Genomic DNA, 14168 nt, shown 5'->3' with positions numbered 1-14168 from the left:
AAGTAGGTTAATAATTTTTTTCTTCATAAACTGGAGCTTAAATACTTACAAAAACTGAGCAGTGACCATTAAAAAACCAAAGAATACCCCCTCTGGTAAACTTCGCTTTTCTGAAGCGGATATGAAACAAAATGCCTTTTCTCTGTGTTCCGACTCACTGTATTCCTATACCCATTGCAAAACATCCTCATGACGTGGGTTACCATTTTCTTATGAATGTTTCTTCACTGCTCAGTCGTGTGTGATAATTATAGAATCAATACTATCGACAATAGTAGTCTGGTGCTGAAGTGGATGACACTTGAGACATAACAATAACATTATAACAAGGAAGTGTCGGTGTTTTCGTACCTTCTCCAGCAATCCTCTTTATACTGCACAGTATGTGAGTTACTCACAGATGAAGTCATTACAATGATGCAATGATCGCTCACAAAGCTAATAGTTTATTAACCAATAATGATGACAAGGAATAAACACAAACTAAAAACCACTTCTCATTGTGACTTGTCCCTCCGTCGAACTAATTCAGACTATCATATTTGTAACAAATATTCTTAAAGACTTTGCTATATATATGGTTATCACGAAAGGTTTTTTTCATTATTTAATACATGAGGGGGACAAAAATGGCACACTATGCCAGGCTACCTTAAATCGTCTTTCTCAATCAGCCATGATGCATGACGTCATAGTCTCTGATCATGTGACATTCACTTAGGCGTACATTTTAGTCAAAGTTTGTGTGTGTTAGACCGTGACATATCTTATTATTATCATCGCTCAGCATTCATTGCTGCGTGTGCATGCTAACATTTCCTGTCTTAGGATATTTATTACTGTAGAAATCATTTCGTGTGTGTGTGTACAAGCGCATGGGCGGGATCTGTTATGTTTAGATACTCCTAGTCATTATCACTTTTATCATTTTATCCTTATCGAAACAGGAAAATCTGATTTTTTTGTAGATGTCCTTGCTGCGAACAGTTAATCTAATGTGCGTGGTAAGAAACGTAACTCTCAATCAAAATTAAGCGCATGCGCAATGTTGCGAACGTAAAGGCTATGGCGACTGTCTGAGAATGTGTTGTCTGTAACAGTGTTACAGCATTGGCTTCCCTCACGGGGTTTCTTTCTTTGAGGTCATCAGCATTTCAGTCTTTGAAAGATGGGATCGGAGTTTACTCCAGAAATGATAACTTCTCTGAAGGGAAAAGTGTATGTTGCTGCTAGAGATGGAATGGCCATCAGTATTTTTGCAATGCTCTGGAACTTAGATCGGCATATCGTCAATGATGTTCTGGAACACCATACGGAAGAAGATGGTCAGCGTACAACCCCACTTATCATTGCCTCAAGGAATGGGGAGGAAAAAGTCGTGCAAGTACTGCTGAGTAATTTTAGCGTGAATATCGAACAGAGTGGTGTTGTGAAATTCGATGGCTACGTCATTGAAGGAGCTACGGCTCTGTGGTGTGCAGCTGGTGCAGGACATTTCGGTGTCGTGAAATGCCTGATTGAACACGGAGCAGATGTCAATCATCCGACACAGACTAACTCAACTCCGCTTCGTGCAGCTTGTTTCGATGGTAGGTTAGACATTGTGCGTTACTTAATCGACCACCATGCTGATTTGACAATTGCAAACAAATATAACAATACTTGTCTGATGATATCTTGTTACAAGGGTCACAAGGAAGTGGTAACATACCTTCTTGAAAAAGGTGCCAACCCAGATTGTAAAGCACACTGTGGGGCAACAGCTTTACATTTCTCGTCAGAGTGTGGTCATGTGGAAATTGTGAAAGAATTGATTCGTTTTGGTGCATCAATGCTAAAAAATGATCATAACATGACACCACTGACCATAGCAGCAGAATGTGGAAAAGAAGAAGTTGTAGAATATCTCATATCCCTTCCAGACTGTACTAGAGAGGAGAAAATTGATGCTCTGGAACTTCTTGGGGCTTCTTTTGCAAATGACAAAGAAAACTACAATCTTCAGAAGGCATATCACTATCTTCACTTAGCAATGATTGAAAGGTATAGAGATCCCCGCAGAATAATTAAAAAACCAAAGTATTTACCTGTTCCTGCATATGAAAACCATATAGAGTGTCAGACACTTTCAGAACTTGAAGGCATTGAGCACAAAAGTGGTAGTATCCATATGGAATCATTAACAATTAGAGAACGAATTCTTGGTCCTGATAACCCAGAGGTTCCGCATCCAATAATATTCAGAGGTGCTGTCTTTGCAGATAGTGCACGATTTGATCGGTGTATAGCTTTATGGTTACATGCCATGGAACTACGTCAACGGAATAATCGCACTATATCAAAGGATTTACTACGTTTTTCTCAAGTATTTTCACAAATGGTACATCTGGGAGTGCAGCTTGATTTTGTGCATGTTGAGGGAGTATTTAGTCATGCAGTGATGGAGCTTGAACGTGATATGCAGAGAGCTCATAGAGATGATGATGATAAAGATACAATGACAGAAATATACCAGGCCAACATACATACTTGTCTGTATCTTTTGGTTATTGCCATCAAGATTTTTAAGTCAAGGGAAGAGGTTGAACGTTTGCATCGCTTAGTCTATCTGTTTTTAAAACAGCGGCCTGCACTCAAGAATGGCTATACACCATTGCACATGGCAGTGGACAGTGCTACACTTGTAGATGATTTTCATGTCAATGATATAGTGAAGTTTCCAAATTATCATTTGGCTATCATGTTGGTTGATTGTGGGGCAGATGTCAATGCACGTGATCAGCGAGGCAATACACCATTGCATATCATTGTTCGTTACTCAGAGCCCATCAGTGACTTTGAAACTTTGCTGCAGATCATGCTTGTATTGATTAAAGGTGGAGCTCATATGGACATATGCAATCATGAACGCAGGACGCCAGTACAGTGCACAACAACAGGGGTAGCAGAGGTTATACTGAGACAACATAACCAACTGTCATTGAAATGTCTTGCAGCTAGAATTGTCAGAGAGCACAATATCCCATTTCAATCATATGTACCGCCATTTTTAGAAGATTTTATACAAATGCACTGACAATACAAATTTTAGTTTCGAGCAGGATAAACATTGGTCATAATTTACATGGTGCACAATCCATAAACTTGAGGCCAATAAAATTATAGAGGAGTCCCTTATACATGACTGTTAACATCACATAAGATATTCATGAAATTTACTTACTTTCTTTGTAAAGTAAGAAATTCCTTTACTTTGCATCCATTTTACCAGTTGACCTGATTGCTGAGCATAAGATCAAAGAGTTCTATTCAGGAATCAAAATCAAAGATTTTAAACTTCAAGTTTTTTGGGGGATTGTACCATTAACACCAAAAACCATGGCATACTTTGGTTTTTGTAATGGTGATGATGGTATAAGCAGTGATGACATGATGTGCCAAAAGATTACACAATAGGACATAAGTACAGCATAATTTTTTTTTCCCTGAGTGTGTTATTTTCAGTTCTTTATATCAGCCTGGAAATAGATCATTATATTGATAACATAATGATCTTCCTGCTGTGTAACTGAAATTTATGTATCTCAGTTTTTGTGCATTAATTAGATGATTGTGACACAACTGATGATGAAGAACGTAATATATCTCTAAAGTACAAGAATCTTAAGATGATTTCTTAACATTCAGTGAGACAGACCCTGGTTTGTTTGTTGATAAATAATAATAATAACAATAATGAGGATTTATATAGCGCCTTTCCAAAAATTTTCTCATAGTGGTTTACATAAATCATACATAGACTAAATTATCAGCAACCAACACGCTAACTTATCAGTAACCAACACGCTTGCTTCTACAACATTCTCTCATACACGAAATAAATTACAGACACATGCTCATAATAAGGAGAGGGTCATAGTGAAGTAATTTATACAGCTGAGTGAAAAGTTATTTGCCTATGGTAACCTTTTCACATTGTCATAAAATGCAAGCACAAAATCTTAATGTTAAAAAAGTCAAGCTTTAGTCAATGGAAAACATAAGGAGACAAATTCTGCTATGGTCTCCTGTTTTAAGTATGATTGAAAGCAGCTATTTATCTCTGTATTAGAATCCATGGTCTTTGTAATTATAATAAACTAATAAGTTTTTTCCTATTTACATCAAAAGATTGGACTCTTCTGTCTTTTCTGTATCTTCATTTAAATCAAATGTGTATAATAGTCTGGCTTTCTAGTCAGTTTACTTGTGAAAAAGTCTAGGGTTTGCAGAAACTATGTAGGTTATCATGCATGTAGCACAGGGGTGGACAGAGTACGGCCCACAGACCATCTGAATTGACATTATGAATAACAATAACACTAGTGAGTAGCAGAAAGACTGTTTAGTTAAGACTGACATTTTATTTTGTTTTAAAAATAAATATTAAACCTTAAAGATGCACCCGATCAACTTATTTTTGAACCAGCCATTTACACAATTGACTTGGCTGTAGGTATATCATAATCATATGCACCCTTCATACTTTGCTACTCTTAATGTTATTGCTTAGTTCAGGCGTGCACATGTTTCTTAATCTCAGTGGTAGATATTTCATTACCAAATTAACTATGCTGGGTGCTAAATCTATAAATTATTTTGCATGACTATTGAATAAGGGTTTATGAGCTATATACTTTTTACTGGGGTAATGATAACTACAGATTCTCTTCTTTGCAAACATTTTTACTTCTCATTTAAGTTTTATTTTGCTGGTATTTTTCTAGTCTCTGCTGCCAAATAATACTTTATAAATTTATGAACCAATTAATGTTCGTAAATTAACACAGATAGCAATGATATAGTGCATTTATTTCAAAGTGATCACAGTTTTAAAGTCATTTTATTTGCTTGGTTGATTCCGTTCTGATACATAGGTACACATAATAATTCCCTGCTAGATTTTCATGTTCAGTCCATTCATCAGTAAACTAAAAACTACATTAAAAAATTAAGATACTTTATACTAATTCACTGTACACCGTAAAGTGTAAAGTAGACACTAAAAAAATGGTTTTCTCTTCAATCAGCTTATCCTTTAATCATCTTAAGGTGTGCCATTACCTTCTCTTTGATACTTAAAGATAAAACTTAGTGTGTGAAAATGTCACTGTAGAGTATGATAATTTGGAAAAATACTTACATGATTGATAAAAGTTCTAGTTTTGAAATGATTTGTGCTAAGTGGTTACTTTTTAAAAAAAATCAGAGCAGTGTTTTCATGATTTGATGAAATTAGCTTATTGTTGAAGGACTGGTTTCAGTAGGTGCAGAACTCAGTAGGACATTGCATTTCTTTATGGGTGCACCTGCTGCTTTTCTTCTCTTGCCCATCTCGTCAAGTTGTCACCATCTTACACCTTTCTAGAAACATGCACATGAAGACATAACCAATAGTTTTGTTTTTAACTTAATAAAGCAATTTCCTTTTCATTATTGTAAATTGTATCTTTATTTTAAACATTTTTAGAAAATTGTCAGCATGTCTTTCATAAAAACAAAAATTCAAAATTAGCATTTGTGGATGCAATCTGTCTAGAAATAACTTTTAACTGCTGTACTGATGTGACAGTTTTAAAAGCAGGTGTAGTCTTCCCTGCCTTGGACAAAGGTCTTTAACTTCTTCACTTGCTGAAAATGCTCTTCAGAATTTTTAATGAATTTGTATTTCTCACTTTATGTGCAGTGTGATATGTGTGTATGTATCTTTGTGGGTGTTTACTTGACATAACTTTCTTATCTGGGAGATGTATTTTGGTTTGTAAACATTTTCTCTGCATATCCAAAACAATATGTAATGATGAAATTTCCTGCACGTCTAATGTTGCAGCTTGTGACTATGGGTATAGTTGATGGACTGATAGCAGAATCAGCATGATAATTTGCACGATCTTGCATGAGCTTTGAAGATGTAGAAAAATGTTGGGCTGTTACATGATAAACATTTTTGTTTTTATTTACTGTCAGTTTCAGGAGGATGTAAATGTTTATATGTATGGTCTCTATGGGTGCAAATGTGTGTGCATGCTGGTTTAGAAAATGTATTTCTATTTGCAGGTACATTATTGTTTCTTCCATAAAAATGAAGTTGTGTTATACTTTTCTATTTGTTTGAAAGAAAATTGTATTTGCTGGGATGAATATATGATTCTTCGTAAGCTGCAAGTTTCATAAAGATTTTAGTAACTTGTGAGCTTATGTATAAGTTCTCTTGAGTTTTAAGGGGACAATACATATATACATACCTCTCTTTCTCAAAACATAAAAAAAATGTTTTAAGATTTGTGCATTTTTGTAGTTTTACTTTATGCAGAAAAATTCATACTTCATGATTTGACATCAAATGTCCTATTCATTACAGTAGACAACTAAAATTGCATTTTTTAAAGTGCAATGACTTGTACACAAACTTTTTAACTTACATCAGTAAGTCTGTAATATGGCACCAGGTAAAATTTCAATTTCCCTTCTGAAGATTTATCTATAGTTCAGTAATAGTGATACATGTGTGTTAACCCCAGCTTAGGGCTTGAAATTTTGTGTAAAATGGTTAACCTTAAGCATTACACAGGGTAACCTGATTTGACCCCAGATACAGCATCGTTCAAGAATAACGAGGCTAAATTTTATAGAAATTGTGGATTAATGAACCACGCTGGTGTGGAATGTCAGTTGTCTGGTACCGTGTTCATTAAAAAGGAGATGGTTTTTAAAAAGGAAATAAGTGATCTGTGTTTCCCTGCACCACTTTACATAGTGCACCTGTCTTTCTAAATTCTTCTAGTATAAGATGTCAGACTTGCTCTGTTTCACACATACAGAGCATACAGAAAGCACAACACAGTTTAACATAAATAAATAGCATTTTCTTGGTTATTATGATGGATCCTTTATGCTATGAAAAGAGCACATGTCTATAATAATAAATATGGGATTTTTATAGTGCATAATCATGCTCATGAAGAAGCATGCTCTCGGCTATAATGACAAGTAGGAGACATGAACAGAATACCAAGGACAAGTAGAAAGAACTATGCAGACAAGTTATAAAAGGCAATCATAGAAGATGCAAAGAGAAATGATGTACATGAGTTTATCTGCCTAGTGTTTACTTTTTTACAGTTTACTAAATGTCAGAATGATAGTGCAGATCTACAACAGAAAAAAGTTTTTTTTTTTTTCCTTTATGGTCATCAAAGAGCAAAGGTGGTAAACTGGCTACAGCACTGCTGTTCCAATGTTGGAGAACAGTTTCATGTCCACCTCACAGGTAAGAGAGGGCAACTGCTTAATCAAAAAACTTAAACAAAGGTAGCAAGGCTATGAGAGAGCAGCCATTGGTCAATGCAAAAAAGAAAAAAACATACACTGAGACAGTCACAGAAATAACAGTGCACAGCACAACAAAAGCTTGGACCACCTATTGATGCTAAAAACAAAGCACATCATTAAAACACGTAAAGAACTGTTGGTGTTTCTCCCCAAGGTGGTTTAGTGGATGTTGATAACTTCGAAGAAGCAAGAAAACATTTTAAGCATCGAGTAACCCACTAGACTTTTCTTCTTCCCATTAAAGGCTTGATGTCATGTTTCTTGAAGGCTTAGTGTATAGTCTTTCCAATCACTGAACTTTAGCTGTGGCTGGATATTAATTCCCAATGTCAGCAAATGATCTGATTATATTTGAGGCACACAAAGCTTCAAATATAACCTCTACCCTGCATATAGGAAGAAACCCAAACTGTGACATCACTGACTCATGGATAATAAACAGGTTCCAGGTTATTGTCTGCCATTCTTGGTAGTGCTTCAGTGACCAAATTCTCCAGCATAATAGTGAATTCTAGAGTTCTTTTCCAGGGAGAGGTGGAAAGAAATAGTACACTTTCAGATACAGACCAATAATAGCTATCACCAAGTCTGAGTTTAGTTTTGTGTAAACAAGGTAACCCTTTTGAGCAGTAACAAGTTGAGTAAAATGCATAGACTACATCTGCAGGTTTGTGTGTATGCAGGAGATCGTGCCTGAACTGTTTTTACACTTCTCTGTTTTTACACTGCAGTGGGACAAGAGAATGTTTTAACCACTATAGTGACTATACACTACCGGGCGTCCCTAGGTACTGCATTTTGCCCGCAAAAACTGCGGGGTCACTTCGCGATTGCTCAGGTCATGGGGAGGGAAGCGCGGGGGAGGGCGTTGTGCAGGCTGGAGGGAACAAAACTGTCAGCGATACAAGCCCCGAACAAGCGCTCCCGCTACAGTGACTGCGTGACTAACCCGTGACTGCGTTGTCCCAAGCAAACAGAGCAACAGTACACAATGTTCCAAATTAAAAAATAAACGTTGAATCGAAACCTCTAATTGTGAATCTCGAAGAACGAAGTTTAAACAGAAATGTCAACTCGCACGCATTCACAAAAGGGGAGATCACTTAGAAATTACTTTCACAATAACTTCCCATGAGAAAGGACAAAATGGCGACCACCTTGACGGGTAGTCTCCTTTCAAAAATTTCTAACCACATTAGACTAGGAACTTTCAGGTAAATTTTCATATTACGTTTTCGATATGTACATAAATGTCATTTAGTGTTATGTTTTTATTGTCTATTGTATACAGACTACATTTTAGCGATTAATATTTGATTTGCCTCCGTACAGATTCTCGTCGAGTTTTGTTGATTTGTTTACTTGTTTTCCCCTTCACCCCTTGTGATAGTATTTTTGGAGACCGGCGTTTTTGAGCAAAGGGCTTTTGCATGGCCTGTTACACGTTCCGTCCTTTCCTTATTTTATTGTAATGCGCCTGCCATACTTTCTCTCTTGCATTCATAAAGCGATCTTCAAATTTTCCAAACTTATCCAGAAGATTATTAAAGTTATTAGCGTTTTGTAAAAGTTAAAGTTAGTAGGAAGTATATTCCTTAATGAAACAGCAGTTGATGAGAATAAAAAATTTGTTATAAGTAATATTTGTTTTGCAATAAGGAAATTACTCGCCCTCAGAATTTCAGGTACGACAAATTACTAATTCACCGACCAATTTCTGCTCGTAACTATCACAATGTTATAGGTATGAATAAAGCTATAAGTATTTAAATCGTACATATGAAGCATCATTGTTTTAGGAAATTGTAGTGTCTGCCAACAGTAACTTTAAGATCACTTTACATAGATACCAACATCAGATGTCTGCTTCCAGTTCAAAGTTCTCCATTTGTAATCATTTATGATGGCACTTTTAGTCTCACCCACAAATATTGAAAATCTGTATGCATCGATAGTTCCATTAATATCTATATGCGTGTTAAAATTGTGAAGTGCATATACAACTAGGTGACCATGCAAACTTAAGATCAATATAGTGTGTATGTGATTTTGTTGCCATCTCAAAACTCGATACCAGTTATCTCATACTGGTTATACATAATGTAAAAAAGAAAAATTAGTGTGATGATGAACTCTCATGGGCTAGTAAATTGTGATATATATTAGGGACTATTAATATTATAGTCCATCGACTAGTCCACCTGCTCATCTTTCTCTGAAGACTTGTGCTACTTTCCATCCTTATTGTTTGTTCCCTGATTCCTCTTTGTATCTTTATTGTTTATCTTTTATTATTTATCTGCATAGTTATCTCCTTCTGTCTTTCATAATATGTCTATGTCTTGAACACTGAGGCATGCTTGTTCGTGAGCATGATTATGCAGTATATAAATCACACATTATTATTTATTGTTATTAGAAACTATGCTGCTAGTACCATGGGAAGTGCTAAGAACAATGTTGCAACACAGGTAGATAAGGACAACAAGGACACTACCATCACTGTCACTAAAGAGGTAACATCTATTTTTTTAAAGAATAATTTTATTAAGTCATTATACAGTGGTTGTTCTTTTTATTAAAAATATAAAAAAAATTGAGAGGGCTGTGAGTAGTGTGGTGTGCAAGCTCTAACAGTATTGGCAATATGCTGTATATAATATGAAAATGGAAAGTTTTCACTAGTGCCCATGTTTGTTAAAGAAATGGCTCAGTTTTGTGATTTTACAGTGAAGTAGAGTTTATTGCAGACCCAGTCAATGTACTCCATCTATTTAGAGTGATTTACATGTGAATTTGTAGGGGACCATCTCCCTTCTTGCCAGAAATATTTTGGACATTGGCAAGATTAAGGGTATCGACTGGTCAGCCTTGGAGAGGAGATTGATCAAGGCTCATGTCAACAATGACTGAGTGCCCTTTCAGCAAGCTTCTGGGAGAGAACAGCAAAAAGTATGCTACTGTAGCTCAACCAACTATAAAAGCTGAGAGAAGGAACACTAACTGGTACTTGAAACATCTGCTTATTACACCATTTCAGCAAGGTAAAACCATGAGCTACATTCGTACTGGTGAGACATTGTGGGACTGGCAGAGTTCAGATAGCCAAGATTTGGAGAGGCAATCACTGACAAAAGCCATAGGCCTTGCAGTGGAGAGGAAACCAAAGACCAGCAATGTGAGGGCTTGTTATAATATTGACAAGTGATCAGAGCTGTCATTAGCCATTTCTGGCAGGGAGCTTTCATGTCCAAAGCAAAATGAGGAGATTTATGAACATCATCTAGAAAGGATCATAAAGGCAACAGCGAAAGACATTCTACTTGTACTGGAACATTAAGACTGGCTTAGTGATGGGCAGGAATGGTAGGTAAATTTCACCTGTAAAGGGTAAGGTGACCAGACGTCCCGCTTTAGGCGGGACAGTCCCGCTTTTGACCTCTTGTCCCGCCTGCTCGTTGGGCGGACGCCCAATGTCCCGCTTTCTGGCTTTCTAGCAAAGTCCATCAAATGTCCCAGTTGTCTTTAAAAATCACTTTTTTCGGTGTTCTTTGACGGTGACGACACCATCATCGGCACGTGTCCCTCTTTCACCCCCGAAACGTCTGGTCACCTTAGTAAAGGGTGAAAGCTCTACCGCAATTGTCTGCATCAAAATCACAACAGTGACAGCAGCAGTGGCCAGACTAGAAAGGATATGACATCAGTATCATTAAGTCTACTGCCAGATAAAGTATGCACAAGTTTCATTTCTATGTTATGGTTGTGACTAGTGAGACGCAGACACTTTTGCTGATATGGAGAAGAGAATACTGGCATTGAAGACCAATGACCTCGTAGGCTGCTGTCCTTTAAGGTATCTTGAAGACTGTGGATAGGGGTGATAGAAATGGATTGGGGAAGAACTGGTTTGCTAACATAAAGGACTGGACTGGTTGGTCCATGCAGAACCTGCTCATTACCACTCAGGACAGGTGTAAGTTGCAAGTCTTATCACCTGCTAGTCATCCTCCCGATGACCAGTACCACTGGAACTAAATAATCATTCATCTACTGGCACCAGTCAAGGGATGAACAAATGAAGTGATTCGATGCTGTAACAGAAATGTTAAACCAAAGTAAAATGTTTTATAATGAATGATAAAAAAAATGTTTTTATAAATGTAGGATTCAACACAAAAAATAAGGTCAGATTTTGAATGTTTAGAAATGAAAAATATCAGCTTAGTTGTATGGTAAGAAAATTTATTTTAATTTAAGTTTGGATGCCCAAATGGCATTTAGAAAAATTGGTTTAGTTCTAAATCATATCAATCATACTAATCACCTCTCATCTAATTCATAGACAAGCGAGATATTTAAGGTTTATATTTTGATTTCCATGCAGTGATATGTGTGTATGAATTAGAGTATTCAGCATATGTTTGTGTGTACATTTGTCAGTGCATTTTGTTTACAGATGGACATAAGTTCTTTGTCTGGTGTTCCTGAAGAACATATCAAAACTCGTACAGTCCGCATTTTTGTTCCTGCTCGCAATGCTATGCAGTCAGGGACATATGGCTTGAGGCGTTGGAAAATTGAGTTTGATGTCAGAGAACGCTGGGAAAATCCTCTTATGGGATGGATATCAACGTAATATCTTCTTCATTCTCTGTAACATCTGTGCTTTTCTTTATGTGATAGCATTGCTGGCATCTGCAGTTTAACAAATTTATCTATACTATAGTATTATTTTTTTAATATATACTATAGTTTTAATAGACAGAATAACATTTACGTCAGTATTGTTTATTGTGATAAAAACATAATTAAGATAAGCTTTTCTTTATTATTTAGAAGCCTCTTGTAATTGAAAATCTTATTCATTGTAGAATGTAAATAAACATATATACATCTCTTCACAGAGGAGATCCTCTTTCCAACATGGAGGTGACATTTACTAGTAAAGAGGATGCAATGGCATTTTGTGAAAAAAATGGTATGTTCATTTCTTTTTGTTGTATAATGAACGCTACAGTTTTTTTTCTTTCAAGGAAATTTAGTGAAATAGAACTGATAGATAGTGCACATGAGTGTAGTCTCTGCCCAAAGTGTGCTGCATGTCAAATGTCTTGGGATATAGCAGGCTATCAAAACCTTTTTCGTATGACCAGTGCATGACCTATTGTATGCCCAAATATGCCTTAACATTTTTCGTGGTACATATTTTTGCTGTTGTAATTACCAAAAGATGCATTGTTATACCTTTTGCAGAAAACTTTGATGTCTGTGATGGCAGACAACTTTTTGTGCATTATTTTCATTTTTTGGAGAGCATTTATTCATGCCCATTTGCGCAATGCAAGTATTAACCAATGCTCTAATGGAAGTGATTCAGACTGGCAGTCAGTGAAGCTTACAGAGTAGGGGTGTAGCATAGTCTACATTTTTACCTACAGAAGACAAATACCAGGGGCGTTATTATGAGCTCTTTGAAGTTTGTCCAGGGTTAGGGAGATCACTGAGTAAAGTTGTTTCAGCCAATACAACATGTCGAGATAATTTTGTCAACTTTGGAGGTGAAGTTCTACAGCCCAACCTTCTTTTTCCCCGAGAGCCGCACTGGACCTGATATAAACAGAACATGGCGGTTTTGCCAGAATCATGAAGTTAAAAATGAAATTATGTTGTGTCTGGTTAAAATGAAGAGACTGCATGAGACTCCTTCGTGGACCGTAGGTTGGGCACTCCTGTTCTACAGACTGCCTTCATATTCAGCACTGAATTATAGCATAACTCAAACATCAATTACAGTTATTTATGAAATGAGTAGTAGATCATGCTTTTGTACAGCTGTCACTTCTGTAAGAAGAAATCTTCATTTCACTGAAAGTCCAAGACTTGCCTGTACTGACTGGATATTGATTTTGAAATGTTTTGAGCAAATTCTTTGAATGAAGCAGATCTGTATATTCTGATCTCTGAACATTAATCCACTGGTGTTTGTTGCCTTTATCTTGAGGAATTTTATCTGAGTGTCATCTATTCTCTATTTCCAGCAATTTTTCCTCAGTATTTGTGTTGTCCTTTAAGGGGTAAATGTTTTTGCTACAAGATGCAATGTTGGCGAGAAAGCAAACCTGATTGTTATATTTGTTTTTTTCTGGGGGTTGTTTCAGGCTGGGAGTACTTAATTGAAGAACAGCAGAAGCCAACCTTCAAAAAGAAATCATATGGCGCCAACTTTTCATGGGATAAAAGGACCCGTGTATCAACAAAATAAAAGTGTCAGTTACAAAGCTTCTAGTTTTCTGGTACATGAAATACAAGAACATTTTGTTAACAAAAGATTATCATCAGTCTTAGAAACATTTTTGATGATTATGACACCAATAATTTTATGAAAGTTTGTTAGTGAATTGTGCAAGGCTACACAGCCTTGTTTCCTGAGATGACTTTATTAAAGTATTAAAAGCATTTCTTCCCAAGCTTTTTTTAATTTTTGGGGAGAGGGTGAAATTGGTGGACAGCTTTGAGCTTTAAGCTCCAGATTTGCCAGGTTGTGGCATATTTGTGACAGAATAATGCCTGCTTTTATTACATTTTTTAATACAGTGTGATTTGCCCCTTAGAAAGCACCTAATCACCACTGCAAATCTTGCACCAATAAAAAAAACTGTAGCATTCTTCTTTCAGCAGAGAACCGTTCCAAATACATGTAGTTGGTTGCATTGTTTGCAAAACCAGTGCCTCATCACCCTTGCCATGCACAATTCCACCCACACAGCTTTCAGTGGCATTCTGCATGTTTTGTT

The 14168-nt window shown here is 36.4% G+C and overlaps 3 protein-coding genes across 6 annotated transcripts in view; 2 read left to right on the top strand and 1 right to left on the bottom strand.

Annotated features, from left to right (window-relative positions):
• LOC112554130 (A-kinase anchor protein 13-like) overlaps positions 1-708 on the bottom strand; it is a 69838-nt gene extending 69130 nt beyond the window's left edge. For 3 of the 4 annotated variants that reach the window (XM_025221740.1, XM_025221742.1, XM_025221743.1), the window contains exon 1: positions 652-708. The gene's annotated coding sequence lies outside the window, so the exon portion shown is untranslated. The other variant, XM_025221741.1, reaches the window with a different exon arrangement.
• Positions 709-812: 104 nt separating this feature from the next.
• Positions 813-6135, top strand: LOC112554133 (protein fem-1 homolog B-like). Its single transcript, XM_025221748.1, has one exon. The coding sequence runs from the start codon at positions 1169-1171 to the stop codon at positions 3074-3076; it is 1908 nt and encodes a 635-aa protein (XP_025077533.1). The 5' UTR covers positions 813-1168; the 3' UTR covers positions 3077-6135.
• Positions 6136-8430: 2295 nt separating this feature from the next.
• On the top strand, positions 8431-13841 carry LOC112554137 (NADH dehydrogenase [ubiquinone] iron-sulfur protein 4, mitochondrial-like). Its single transcript, XM_025221754.1, has 5 exons — positions 8431-8585; positions 9791-9887; positions 11831-12006; positions 12279-12352; positions 13533-13841. The coding sequence occupies exons 1-5, from the start codon at positions 8503-8505 to the stop codon at positions 13634-13636; spliced, it is 534 nt and encodes a 177-aa protein (XP_025077539.1). The 5' UTR covers positions 8431-8502; the 3' UTR covers positions 13637-13841.
• The last annotated feature ends 327 nt before the right edge of the window (positions 13842-14168 follow it).

The sequence above is a fragment of the Pomacea canaliculata genome, linkage group LG13 (genome assembly GCF_003073045.1).
Source record: "Pomacea canaliculata isolate SZHN2017 linkage group LG13, ASM307304v1, whole genome shotgun sequence".
NCBI classification, from domain to species: domain Eukaryota; kingdom Metazoa; phylum Mollusca; class Gastropoda; order Architaenioglossa; family Ampullariidae; genus Pomacea; species Pomacea canaliculata.
Note: the sequence above shows the minus strand (reverse complement) of the source record. Positions and strands in the feature narration are given on the sequence as shown.